Source organism: Hippocampus bargibanti, linkage group LG18 (assembly GCF_051943395.1).
Source record: "Hippocampus bargibanti isolate YZ-2025 linkage group LG18, ASM5194339v1, whole genome shotgun sequence".
Taxonomy (NCBI): Eukaryota; Metazoa; Chordata; class Actinopteri; order Syngnathiformes; family Syngnathidae; genus Hippocampus; species Hippocampus bargibanti.
In genome coordinates, this window is record NC_142751.1 from 12,825,858 (window position 1) to 12,839,829 (window position 13,972).

Below are 13,972 nucleotides of genomic sequence, written 5' to 3' on the forward strand. Positions count from 1 at the left end.
ATCCCAATGCACATTCTGTAATAGCGTTTCACTCCGGGCACACCTCTGCGACAAATCCAACCCACCGCACGTGTCTGTGATTGACGGGAAGATTGACCCAATGAGAGTGAGCCAACAATCCGAAGAACCAATAGGAATGACACTAGTTTTTTCATTGGGAGGTGACGTTTGACCCACAATGGCCGTCTTCGGTTGCAGAGGAAAGCGCAAACGGAACTCCAAATCAACATATATGTTATTTTGCCCGCAAAAGATGACGCCTTTTACTACATTATGCTCTTTTATTCTTTTACTTTTTACTGTATGCAAGGTCGTCGCTGACGACGATCACGAAATGGAAGAGTTCTTGAAGCGGGAATATTCTCTCACCAAGCCTTATCAAGGTACCCCCCCACCACCAACATTGAATAGAATAGTGGTAGAAGATTAACACGTAATGTCGTTTGGCTATTTAACGCATTAACGTCACTTAACCGTATTTGGTGTCTCATAGCTGAAAAAAAAGCAAGATAGGCTGTCACGTGGGTGCTTTGACCGTCGCGTGATGAGAAAAAAGTGCCACTCGTGCGTCTGTATTAGTGATGTGTCGTTCGCGAACGAACCGGGTCTTAGACCGGATCTCTAAAGTGAACGAAGAGAGCCGGTTCCTAACAAGGGAGCTAGAGCTTTTTTTGTCCTCTATTCCCCGCTCCCGGTCTTCGGTTAAAGCCGCACGTGATTGGTCGATATCTGTGGTAGATGAGGGAGGGGAGAAGTTATCACATTATGCTGTTATTATTATTCAATTATGATATTTTTTACTAATTGGTATGATAGCATTATTAATATGAAAAGCAAATTAGTGACAGCTGATCATCAACCCAGAGTAACCTCAGGGAAACTGAAAGTTAGTGGATGCTCTCGTGCACATATAAATCAAGCCATATAAATAAAAATATTTGTTATAGTGTATTTTTTACATGAGTAATTCGTTTTTCAAATAATTTTACATGATTTTTGGTAGTTAATTTAAGCACCCAAAAAACAAACAAACTGGGGAGCCAAAAGAGCCAGATCTTTTTAGTGAGTCGAGCCAAAAAACAGCTCTGTGGAAGGAGCCGGATTTCCCATATAAGTAAAAATACTTGATATAGTGTATTTTTTTACATGAGTAATTCTTTTTTCACATAGTTTTACATGATTTTTGGTAGTTAATTAATTTAATCAACAAATAAACTAACAAACGGAGGAGCCATTAGGGAGCCAAAACAGCCGGATCTTTTTAGTGAGCCGAGCCAAAAAAACAGCTCTCTGGAAGGAGCCGGATTTCCCATATAAATAAAAATACTTGATATAGTGTATTTTTTTACATGAGTAATTCTTTTTTCACATAGTTTTACATGATTTTTGGTAGTTAATTAATTTAATCAACAAATAAACTAACAAACTGAGGAGCCATTAGGGAGCCAAAACAGCCGGATCTTTTTAGTGAGCTGAGCCAAAAGAACCGAATCTCTGAAAAGAACCGCAATTCCCATCACACAGTGTGTGTGTGTGTGTGTGTGTTTTTTTTTTTTAGCCGTGGGATCTTTAAGCTCCTCCCACTGGGAACTGATGGGCGATGCTATGGTAACCACGGAGCAGGTGCGACTCACACCCGACATGCAAAGCAGACAGGGGGCGGTATGGAGCCGATTGGTGAGTATTGACATGAAATTGACCCCAAATTATCAATCGGAAGAAGACACTGAGTCACGTGAGAGAAAGAAAAATTAGCGATTGGCTAGTTAGTGGACAAAATTTTCTCGATGCCGCTCGTCATCGTCAATCTTTGGTATCCAAACGTGACTAACTGTTTTTATTGTGTTCGTCCCGCAAGCCTTGTCATCTGAACGACTGGGAGATGCAGGTGCACTTCAAGATTCATGGGAAAGGGAAAAAGAATCTCAATGGGGACGGCTTGGCTATTTGGTACACTAAGGAACGCATGCAGAAAGGTAAAAAAATTATAATATATAAAAATATAATACATTGACATCGATTTTTTTGTTTTCTGCTTCTGCTTTGTATTTTCTTTTAAATGTCGCGTACAGGTCCTGTATTTGGGAACAAGGACAACTTTACCGGTTTGGGAGTTTTTGTGGACACGTATCCCAATGAGGAGAAACAGATCGAGGTATGCTTGCATATTTAGTGATCGATGGCCAAAGTAGTGGTTGCAGTTTTTTTGTTGTTTTCAACTCCATTATCTACTTTGAGTTATTTTTATTTTATCTAGTTCATGCTATTATGTATGTCAAAAATGTGTATAAACGACCAATAAAGCAAAAAAAAAAAAAAAGTTTGTATGTATTGATGACATTTGTCACATTAATGGAGTTCCCAATAACCACCAAACATTTGGGATGTACTGCCAACTAGTGGTTAGGAGGACTTTCTGTCAGATAATAATAATAATAATAATAATAATAATAATAATAATAATAATAATAATAATAATAATAATAATAATAATAATAATACATTTCATTTATAAGCGCCTTTCAAAACTCTCAAGGATACTTTACAGTCGTTCCTAGATACAGGATACATCCAACTTACGACCGGCTCGACTTACGACCATCCATACTTACGACCACGACCTCCAGACTCTATTTTTTAATTTTTAATTCTACGCCTGGCATCGCAACGCGCTAGCAGGCCGGCAACGTATACGACAATATTGGCTAGGCAGCCAGCATCTCACTCACGCACAGCAATCGACCGCGTGATGGCGCCAAAGGGGGGAGTTTTTCAGTCATTTAGCCTCCGAGTCTCTATTCAACATTTTGAATGTATTTTCGACTTACGACCATTTTGACTTACGACCGTTTGGTCGGAACGGTCTATATAAACCAATATGTATGTAATGCATTGTATTTTGTACTGCCGCCCCCATTTCAAGCTCAGATAACTCCAGACCCATATTACTTAGGAATTAACTCTTTTTTTATGATGAAAGAAGAGAGTCTAAGATCTCTTTCGCTGCATTGAATGTTTATGTAGTCCCAAAATCAAATCTTTTGTGCGTCCTGCAATTTGAGTGAAAATGACAAAAACCCTGGCACTGGAGCGGACACATTTTTTCACATCGTCTGGCAGTGAATGCGTCAATATAGAACCCCACTTAATTTACTTTTTAAACTTAATATAGGTACATTCTAAACAATTGTAGGAGGCAATTCATTGCTTGTTGTATTTGACTAAAAGTGATGCCTCACAGGGGGGGGTTATTGATGTCCAATGTTGTGTAAAGGGGTTGTGTGTTTTTTTTGTGTCTTCTTTTGTGCACTCACATGGAAACAGGCACAAAAGAAGAGATATACTCCAAGCACGCAGGTAACCGTTTTTGGAATGCGCGTGTTTACCATGTGTGTTTTGGTGTTCTTGTCTCCACCACGGTTGATAATCATCGTCACGACAATGCACACCCAAAAAAAAAAAAAAAAAGAAAAGCCACAATCACAACTAAAGTATTCTAACCTGTACGTCTTTTTCCCCCAACCATAAGAGGATCTTCCCTTTCGTTCTGGCCATGGTGGGTAACGGCACCATCAGCTACGACCACGAGCGCGACGGTCGGCCCACCGAGCTCGGGGGTTGCAACGCCATGGTGCGCAACTTGAAGCACGACACCTTCCTGTTCATCCGATACGTTCGCCGACGGTTGACGGTGAGGCCCGTTCTTCGTTTTTATTCAACTGGGAAGAAAAAGAAGCGTTATGGTGTTGTGGATGTACTTGACAGTCACAGCGTTTTCTTTAGGTGATGATTGACATTGATGGACAACACGAATGGAGGGATTGCTTGGATCTGCCTGGCGTTCGGCTTCCTAAGGGCTTTTATTTTGGCGCCACTGCCATTACGGGAGATCTTTCAGGTAGAACACCCTGCGGACACATGATTCAAACAGACACTTGAAAGCACGGAGGTCGCTTCACTTGGAATGTGGGAGGAAAGCGAAGTACTTTTAAGTAATAATAATAATACATTATATTTTAAGCGCCTTTCGAGGACACCTTACAGTCACAGACAAGCATAGGTACTATAATCAATAAAATACAATCACAAAATAGAATATAATAAATAAAATACAATTATAAATAGAAACAAGAGAAAGAGCTACACAGAAAATGCCATTTTAAATAGGTGGGTAATAAGTGAAGGCGCTGAACGCTTATAAATAAATGTATTATTATTTGCTATCTATTAGCTATCTGGCGATCTAGCTAGTAATCATCGAGCTGGCTGACTATCTAGCTGGATGGCTATCTCGCTAGGTATCTGTTGAATATCGATTGGCTAGCTATCTAGCTTTCTATCTATTTGAATTACTTCCGGGTTGCTCACCCACAGAAAAAACTGATCCTGTGACTGTAAAGTGACCTTGAGTGTTTTGAAAGGCGCTTCTAAATTCTAAGTATTATTATTATTATTATTATTATTATTATTATTATTATTTGCTAGCTGTTTGCTATCAGCTATCTGTCTGGCTATCTAGTTAGTAATCCACTATCTAGCTGGTTGGCTATCTCGGTGAGTATCTGTTGGCTATCGATTGGCTAGCTAGCTAGCTTTCTATCTATTTGAGCTACTTCCGGATTGAGTGAACACTGGCGCGTGTGGCTGCCGCTGCTCACCCACAGAAAAACTGATCTTGTGACTGTAAAGTGACCTTGAGAGTTTTGAAAGGCGCTTATATATGAAATGTATTATTATTATTATTATAAAAATTTGATCGCGTTTGATTAAAATGAATTCTGAAGCCGGTGGATTTTTACACTTAGTAGCAACAGATGCAGCTATTTTTTAAATCCTTCATTTCCACGTAACACCATTCAATTCTAATAAACTTCCATCAATAGACAACCACGACATCATCTCATTGAAACTCTACCAATTGACGGTGCTGAGAAGCAAACAGGAAGAAGAAGAGCAGGAGGAGGAAATCACAATTCCCAGCGTGGATAACATGGAGCTGCTCAGATGTAAACTAGTCAAACCGCACACATGCATGCACGCAGTCATTTGTCTTTGCGTCCCTCTGACATTTTTGTTTCTTACCTTCCAGCGGGTCAGACTGAGGAAGGAATGAGCGGATTAGCTATTTTCTTCACGGTACTCTTCTCCATGCTGGGCTGCATCTTCCTGGTGGTCGTCGGACTGCTGCTTTACGGCCATTGGAACGAAAATCGACGCAAGCGATTCTACTGAGGAAGAGCCCATTTGGGTTTGCGCTTGGGGAAGGAATTTAACTGCACTGAGTCCACACTGCGGATGACAGATGTTGGTCTGTTTTGAGAAAGACGCTACGCGGAGCCAGGATCCTGATGCTCAAAACTCTTTTGAGCAAACATTTTTGACTTTTTAAGTCTTTTATCTGTTGATTGGGATCTGCAAACGTTTTGGGGTCGGGAGAATTGGTTTTAAGGACCACAACATAATACAGTGATACCTCGGTTTACGAACCCCTTGGCTTACGAACGTTTCGGTTTACGAACGTTACAATGCTGAAAATTTTACCTTTGCATACAAACTTTACCTTGGCATACAAACTTTTTTCGTACACGGAGCTGCCTCAATTAGTGATGTGTCATTCGCGAACGAGCCCGATCTTGTAACAACAAAATGGCAGCTGACTGTTTTTGTCCTCTATTCCCCGCCCCCAGTCTTCGGTTAAAGCCACGTGATTGGTCAAGAACATAGCAGTGAGGGGAGGTGGTTTAAACATTAAAGAGACAGGCAGATGACAGAGTTTCAACTTTGATAGTTCAAAGGCAGAGTGTAGACTGCAAGGTTAAAATATCCCATCAATCGGGCTCCAAAAACAACCCGAACACGCAAGCTGTACACTTGATGCAAAAAGCTACCAACCCAGCTAAACAGAACACAATTGATGAGGAACAAGGTAAAATTATCGCAAAGAAAGCACCTACAAGGGATCATTCCTCAAGATGATGAAAGAAGAAGGCTACGTTCCTCATCAAGTGTTTAATGCTGATGAAACTGGCCACTCCATTCCATCAAGCCACCAGCGACCATCACTAAGGTAAATAAAACGACTGTTATACAGTAGTTTATTTCTTTAATTATAATACCATAGCACATTTATTAAAGATAAAATAAGGTATATTTAGTGTAGTTTTAAGGATTAGAAAATTAGAAAGTCAAAAATTATGTTTTATGGGGACCTAGGAATGTATTATTCACATTTTAATGGTTTCCTATGGGAAATTAATTTTTGGGATACACACTTCAGCTTACACACTGTCTGGGAACCAATTAAGTTCGTAAGCCAAGGTATCACTGTACCAAATGCATCCTCAAAAGCCAGAAAGATAAAAATATGTTGGTTTTTATCACAAGAAACAAGCTATGATTTGAGAATAAAGTTGTATTTTTTTCCAAGAAAAATAATCTTGACCAGAACAAAATAAGTACGTGTAGAGATAACAAATAATTTGACGAACATTAAATCGATTAGTATCCCTCTTCTAACAATGATGTGTCAATCTTCCCTAAAGTAACATATGTCATAATTTTGATGAAATATATTCTGTTTTCATGTTTCATTCAGGTTGTTAAATTAAAGTGAAGGTACTCGTACGTCGCTAAACAGCACAAAATATGCGTTATCTCATCGTCCACCATGTCAACAAGCTCACTTATTTTTCCCCTTTGCATGTGAATTGACTGCCTAGTAATTAATTTAGTTTAAAACATTGAAAAAGCGCCTCATGTTGATACGGTGACACTGAAATTGTGTTTAGTGGAATTATTATTTTATGTTCGAACTTGTGTAAAGTGATTTTTTGAAGCTGTTGCGAAGGCGCGATATAAATAAAGATTTGATGTAAAGTCGTTTTAACAAACTACAGTAATCGAAAAATAGTACAACTTTAGCAATTTTCTCCCCCCAAAAAAAGTACTTTATTCTTGAAAAAAATACTCAATTTCTCACGTTATTCATGCACGGTTACCAAATGTAACCGAGCTTTTACTTAACCGAGAGCGAAGATTGGGGGGAATAATTAGTTACGTTTGTTTTAATGGCCGCTGGTTCCGTATACCCATTTTAAAAGATACAAAAAGTATTTTTTGCAACTCACCATCAGTTTGAGTATCCTTGGAGTAATGTGTTGATTTGTCCCATGTTAGCCTTTTTTGACCACCTGTTACTGCTTGGGTTGAAAAGTGTCTGAAAGTGACGTTTCGAGGCAATGGATCCACTCAGTGGTTGCAATGTCAGGTGCTGTCTACGCTAATTGATGTTTTAAAAATGCACACATTTAACAAAAAACTGCTTTTAAGGAGTTCCAGAATTAAAAAAGACAACTCAAGACACATTGCAACACAGATTTTTCTCAGACGCCCGACAGACGGGTCTTTGCTAACCTTGCTAGCTAGCTAGCTGATCGAAAATGCTACAATCCGGACCAGCTATCGTCGAAAACCAAAACTAAAGTTTCATCCAAGAGTTGAGAACCCACAAAGTGGAACACTTCAAATGCTGTTCAGTTTCCATTTCAGTAAATAAAAACTAATTCGTCTTGTTAGAAAATTAATTTAAGTTTTAAAAAAAATCTTACGGTACCTCTAAAAGGCCGCCAGGCGTCTATATCGTTGTACTCCAAGTATCGCGAGGATTCCTTCTACTCGAGATCTTCCTGCTACATCTCTTTACTGTACTTTTGTTTTATTATCGTGAAACCACCGAAACTTTTTCTTTTGTGTAACAGTTTCGTTGTGAGTAGGTAGTGACTGAAATACAAAATACCTCTTATAAATTATGACAGCGACACTTTCTTTTCCTGTTCTTTATGAATCCTCATTTATTAACTTTTCTCTCCAAATGTTTCCAAACTGTCATCCGTTTTCATACTTGAATAAATCAAACAGCAAGAAGTCCTTTACCTCATTAAAGATCAAACTTTTGAACCGTGAATGCATTGCCTGAGTAATTATTTATTATTCTTCGCAATTTGGATTCAGAAATTCCACCCAAAAGAAACATGGATGCATTCATCATATGTAGACGTTTAATTTTATTAAAAAAATAAAATACAAATGACCATAACATCACACAGCAGACATATTGTTTACCCCCTCCGCTGCCCCAAACAAAAAAAAAAATTTAAAATATAGATATAGCAATATTATCCATCAGTCAGTGCTTCCCTCTTCTTTTTACGGTTTTACACAAAAAAAAAATGGAAAATTTGGAAAGAGAAACAAAACCATCTTCCACACTGAAGTCTTTCATTATGCCATACACACACACAAAAATATCTATAAGAATGAAAAGCAGCAGTTAAATGTTTTTTGTGAATGTTTAAATATGAAAAAAAAGCCGCTATTTGAACACAATATGCACCAAAAAGGGATGGACGGAACATGAACAAAACCTCATTAAAAATAAGAATCATTCCAATCACAAGCATACTTTTCTTCTTGCTAGCATGTTTATCAGAAATGTTAGTGGTTGAGAAGAAAGGTAAGTTATTTCTCCAAAAGGAGGGGAATAAAAGTATATGTACACAAATGGGAAAAAAAGTATTTTTTTAAGCCCCTCTGTTTACATACATTGTTGCTGTAACATTACACTTATTTTTTTATAAACAAATTAGACTAAAGACACAAATATAGGAAGAAAAAAAAACATTACAGCACGTTGTTGTGCCGTAGTACTGAGAGTTATATTGCTAGTACTGTTGCCCACATGACAGGAAGTGAGGGCAGCATAGAACAGTTCAGTTTTTGTTTCGTTTTTTTTTTCTTCCCCATTTTTTTGCATAGGCTGGTTAAGTGGCGTAGACACGACACCGCAGTTGAAAAAAATAAAATTACCATTCCAGATATGAGGATGAAATGGAAAAACTGACGCTTTGGCTTAAATGGGCGGGAAGAAAAAAAAAAATATTGAAATGTTAATGTTGAGCGAACGTTGAAGCCCGCCAAAAAAATACACTCATTGTCATACAATCACATCGTGTTCAACTAGAGAAATAAAATAAAATGGCAGTGATACTTTAAAAAGGAGCAAAAGATTGATAAAAAAAATACAGTGATACCTTGGCTTACGAACTTAATTGGTTCCCAGAGTGTGTAAGGCGTAAAGTGTGTATCCCGAACAAATATTTCCCATAGGAAACCATTAAAATAAGAATAATCCGTTCCCAGGTCCCCATAAAAAATAATTTTCTAATTTTCTAAGCCTTAAAACTACACAAAACATACCTTATTTTATGTACAATAAATGTGCTATGGTATTATGTGAAAAAAAAACCAAAACTGGACACTTGTAAATATGGGTTGTTGCAATATATCTAAATGCATTTCTTGATTCTGCAAAACTACACAAAACATACCTTATTTTGTGTATCATAAATGTGCTATGGTATTATAATGAAATACATAAATTGTACTGTATGATAAAGTCGTTTTATTTACCCTTGTGATGGTCGTTGATGGCTTGATGGAATGGAGTGGCCGGTTTCATCAGCATTAAACACAGGAACAACCCTTGTAGGTGCTTTCTCTGCGATAATTTTACCTTGTTCCTCATCAATTGTGTTCTGTTTAGCTGGGAGGATAGCTTTTTGCATCATCAAGTGTACAGATGGCTTGTGCGGGTTATTTGTGCAGCCTGATTGATGGGAATTTTAACCTTGCAGTCTACACTCCGCCTTTGAACTATCAAAGTTTTAACAAGTCCAAATTTCACCGTTTTCTATCCATTTTGGCACTCTCTGTCGTCTGCCTGTCTCTAATGTTTAAACCACCTCCCCTCACTGCTACGTTCTTGACCAATCACGTGGCTTTAATTGAAGAATAGAGGACAAAAACAAGTGGGCTGCCATTTTCTTGTTAGGAGAACAGGCTCGTTCGCGAACGACACATCACTCATTGTGGCAGCTCCGTGTGTGTAACGAAAAATAGTTTGCATGCCAAGGTACAATTGTCATAAATTTAACGTTTGTAAACCGAAAAGTTCGTAAGCCAAGGGGTTTGTAAACCGAGGTATCACTGTATTTAGGTTTGTAATCGGCAACCCCCCCAAAAAATTGATGGTTTTTATGCTCAAAAAGGAAAAAAAAAACAGTTGGAGAACCCATGGCCGAGTCAATCGCAATAAATTCACTCAATGCAAAAACTAAAGAGACTCAGAACCAAACGGAAAAAAGGCGCGTCATGTCGAGGGGGGTTAAAAATCATAATCACCTGAGCGTGATGTCCGTTAGCCGGGAGCATTCAAACACAGACGATGCTAAAGTCGAGTATGGCTAAACCCACCGGTTCACACCATGCTGTCGCCGGCGCTGCTGGCTTGGCTGGGCCTATCGCAGGCGTGCTCCTTGTGCCTGAAGGCGTGCTGCTGGCGGCGGGAGCAGCATTCCCCGCCGGCGGCGGCCCCGCATACGCGCCGCTCCTCGTCGCTCTCCTCCTCCAATCCCGAGCCGTCGTCCAGCTGGCAAACGCACACCTCGATCCCTGAGTCGCCGGTCACGTGCCGGCGCCGAGTGATGAGCTCGTCGTCGTCCTCCTCCCGAGCCGAAGTGGACGGAGAGGAAGTGGCATCCTGGTCGGATGGTAAGGCATCGCTGGCCGGCTCTGGCTGGGCGGTTTGCGAGGGTTCCGGCGCCGCCATAGCGCCTGGAGGCTGACTAACTTGAGCGGGGAGAGCCGAAGCAGCTTCGAGTGGGTTTTCAGAGTAAGGAGGCGGCGGGGTGGGAGGATGACCCACCACCTCCTCGTAGTCGGGAAGCTTGCAGTCATTCCAGAATCCTGAAAGACGGAAAAGCAGCTTTGAAATCAGGTTCTCCAGAGATCTTTGCGACTCCTGATAATTGTTTTTGTTGTAAAAAGCATCACTCCCTCTCCCTGCGCACCCCAAAAACCTTCTACTCACTGAGGTTGATTGGCGGAGGTGAAATGAAGGAACTGGAGGCACCCTGGTAGGCCATTAGGCTGATCTCGCGCTGTCGCTGCTCCTGCTGCAACCGCATTTTCACCCGGCGGTGTCTATAGGCGCAGCAGCAGCTCAACATGATGATCAGGGTCCAAACTAACCAGAACCCTGAAGGATTGATGATGAATGGAGAGATAGGTGTTATGTCATCCACAGATTTGTCCTATAAACCGGTCAAAATGCTTCACGAATGAAATGCTAACTTACACCAGAGCTCGTAGTAGTAAGTGCAGCATTCGGTCTCCCCGCAGCAGTATCCCATCTCGCAGCGATATTGCTCATTGTTCACTCCAAAACAGAATTCCTTGCCCTTCATTAGAAACAAAAACACAAAAAAAATTCACATATTACCACATTAGAGGGAGAAACTGCATGCATCTGAATCAAAAATAAAATATTGCGCAGCTGATCATCACTGAGGTGGTGGTTTTATATGCATCCCTTTTTATTGTGACTAATTTAACACTTTGTAAATATAATCATAGTCTAGTGACTCCTGTACACAATAAAAACATTACTGTTCTAAGTGTAAAAACAAAGGTCATGTGTTATGTAAAAACAACTGCTCCAAGTCACAGAAAAACAGAGATGCACATCTTGTTCTTTTTATTGGTTGGATCTGATGTTGAACTCTTTAGCATTCACGCTTGACATTATTTCAAAATATGCAGCCATTTCATAAATCATGTCCCGATTATGAACATTGACTATTATATTTAGATGTTTATGGGCGTATTAAAATGGCACAATTGTCAAGTCGACTGCGTCGTCAAAGCGATAAGTAAACAACACAAAAGTGTTCAAAATAAAATTAGGAATGATTGGGAAAATGGGACAATGTTGGAAATCTAATGCTTGTTTTTCATTAGGTGTCAACCTAAAAAGTTAGCTAATTTTAGCGCAATTAATCTAGCAACAAGTCCATTCGTTATGTTTTTTATTCGGATCACCCTATGCCACAAATAATACTAAGTTTCCGAACGATGCTTAAATATTTTCAAACGTTGGGGATAAAAACGACTAAAAGTGATTCCATCCCTTTCTAGCACAAGGTGAGCCCTTCGGCCTAGGGAGCTAATGTGAACAACCTCGAATAAAACAGTTAAATCGCCGGGTGCCTCCATTAGCAAGAGCTAACGTTCATCTCGGTTGTCTTCATCAAACTCCAAAATGGAGACATTCAAACGTCGCGCAATGCACTTATTTCTGTTTCGCCCAAGTCTCCTCGCAAGCGGCCATCGAATAAACCTCAAAAACTTTGAGTGAACTGACGTCATACACAGCGAACACAAGCTGAGCCCGACTCAGTATCTTTTGTGGAGCAGACAAAAAAAAAAAGGATGGGAGGTGAGGCCTTGGCCAAGCCCACCAGCCTCGGCCTCGACTGAGAGCGGAGACCGACTTCGCGAGCGCTTACGTCGGCTTACCTGCACCAGACAAACCCCGGTACACAGGAGCCCTACAATGGATCCCAGCGTTTTCTGCGGCATCTTCCTGGGTTGTCAGCCGTCGACACGACGGGAACCATACAAGCAAAAGTGGATCAAATTTCGAAGACGTGTCGAGGTGACTTCGGGTGACCGTGGCGCTCTATTTAGCGGTTCCGCCAGTCGCGTTCCGACATGTTTATGTTGTTTCTTGACTGAGATGGAGTAATATGAGAAACTGGAAGGGAGATCGGTGACCTGAAGGGGGCGCTCTTGGCGTTGTTTTGACTCAAATGATCGGGAACTGACGTCATATTGCAAGTTGAAGGCCACTGTCCATGTATTTTGTATTACAGTAATGAAATGTCAGTTATGAGTATTTTCGCATATCTGTAAGTCATTAGACTATACATAAGTTTCAGAAATCATAAATCAGGAGATTTTCGGACTCGCGACTCTGTGGTGCGTGTTAAAATAAAGTGAGCATTACAAAAGTGTAAATTAGTAGTGAATAAATCACAAAAATGCATTCATTGTTTATTTATACATTAAAATAATAATAATAATAATAATAATAATAATAATAATAATACATTTCATTTATAGGAGTAATAATAATAATAATGATAATAATAATAATAATACATTTCATTTATAGGAGTAGTAACTCAGATAGAAAGCTAGCTAGTTAGCCAATTGATACCTAGCGAGATAGCCAGCCAGCTAGATAGTGGATTACTAGCTAGATAGCCAGATAGCTAATAGATAGCAAACAGCTGGCGAATGATAATAATAATAATAATAATAATATATTTCATTTATAACCGCCTTTCAAAACTCTCAAGGTCACTTTAGTCAACAGGATAAGTTTTTCTGTGGGTGAGCAGCAGCATCCACACGCGCCAGCGTTCACTCACCAGGAAGTAACTCAAATAGAGAGAAAGCTAGCTCGCTAGCTAATAGAGTTGTTTTGACTTCATAATGGCGGCCGCGATCACTTAAGATGTAAACACCTTGTGTTAATTTACATCCCATTGTAAATCAAATTTACTGTACTATATTGTATTTAATGTAAATGTGAGCCCTGTTAAATTGAAAAGTGACTTCACAATTATCAAAAAGAAAAAAAAATATACAGAAAACAATCACGAAGGGGAGGCGTCAGGGGTAGGTGTAATGTTCCAAAATAAACGCTAGAGGGAGCGCTCTCCCCGTTTACAAATGTATATCTGAGATACATACTCCGTTTCTAAAAAAATAATTTTCTTCATTTCCTTTATTTTTTTTTTACAGTAAAATCGGTGTTATAGTGCCAAAATAGAAATTAGATGACTCGTTACAATGGATTTATTGATAGATTTGAAGAAAACAAATAATGAAAATGAACCATGGCGAAAATGGGACCTGTCGCATGACTTTCTCCCATTTGGTTAAAACTAAACAACAAAACTAAACCTAAAACGGTCAAAGGGGGATTATGAGATTTATTTGTGATAAATTGGGTAGTTTCGTGGTTCATCTAGTGCTCGGGAAAGCTACAAAAATGGTTCCCCATTTA

At 39.5% G+C, this 13,972-nt stretch overlaps 2 protein-coding genes across 4 annotated transcripts; one reads left to right on the top strand and one right to left on the bottom strand.

Moving 5' to 3' along the window:
* Window positions 1-168: 168 nt before the first annotated feature.
* Window positions 169-9,303, top strand: lman2la (lectin, mannose-binding 2-like a). 2 transcript variants are annotated; one of them, XM_089019894.1, is made up of 9 exons: window positions 169-383; window positions 1,559-1,677; window positions 1,859-1,976; window positions 2,073-2,155; window positions 3,325-3,357; window positions 3,530-3,691; window positions 3,784-3,898; window positions 4,884-5,006; window positions 5,090-9,303. In XM_089019894.1, exons 1-9 carry the CDS (start codon window positions 179-181, stop codon window positions 5,230-5,232), a joined length of 1,101 nt encoding a protein of 366 aa, XP_088876020.1. In that variant the 5' UTR covers window positions 169-178; the 3' UTR covers window positions 5,233-9,303. The 2 variants fall into 2 exon arrangements, with proteins under 2 accessions (XP_088876020.1, XP_088876021.1); XM_089019895.1 differs by lacking the exon at window positions 3,325-3,357.
* On the bottom strand, window positions 9,129-12,667 carry wbp1 (WW domain binding protein 1). Of its 2 annotated transcripts, none has more exons than XM_089019897.1 (5): window positions 12,415-12,667; window positions 11,195-11,297; window positions 10,928-11,095; window positions 9,387-10,803; window positions 9,129-9,255 (listed from the first exon to the last, which is right to left on the bottom strand). In XM_089019897.1, exons 1-4 carry the CDS (start codon window positions 12,475-12,477, stop codon window positions 10,316-10,318), a joined length of 822 nt encoding a protein of 273 aa, XP_088876023.1. In that variant the 5' UTR covers window positions 12,478-12,667; the 3' UTR covers window positions 9,129-9,255; window positions 9,387-10,315. The 2 variants fall into 2 exon arrangements, with proteins under 2 accessions (XP_088876023.1, XP_088876024.1); XM_089019898.1 differs by lacking the exon at window positions 12,415-12,667 and adding an exon at window positions 12,076-12,242.
* Between the last annotated feature and the right edge of the window lie 1,305 nt (window positions 12,668-13,972).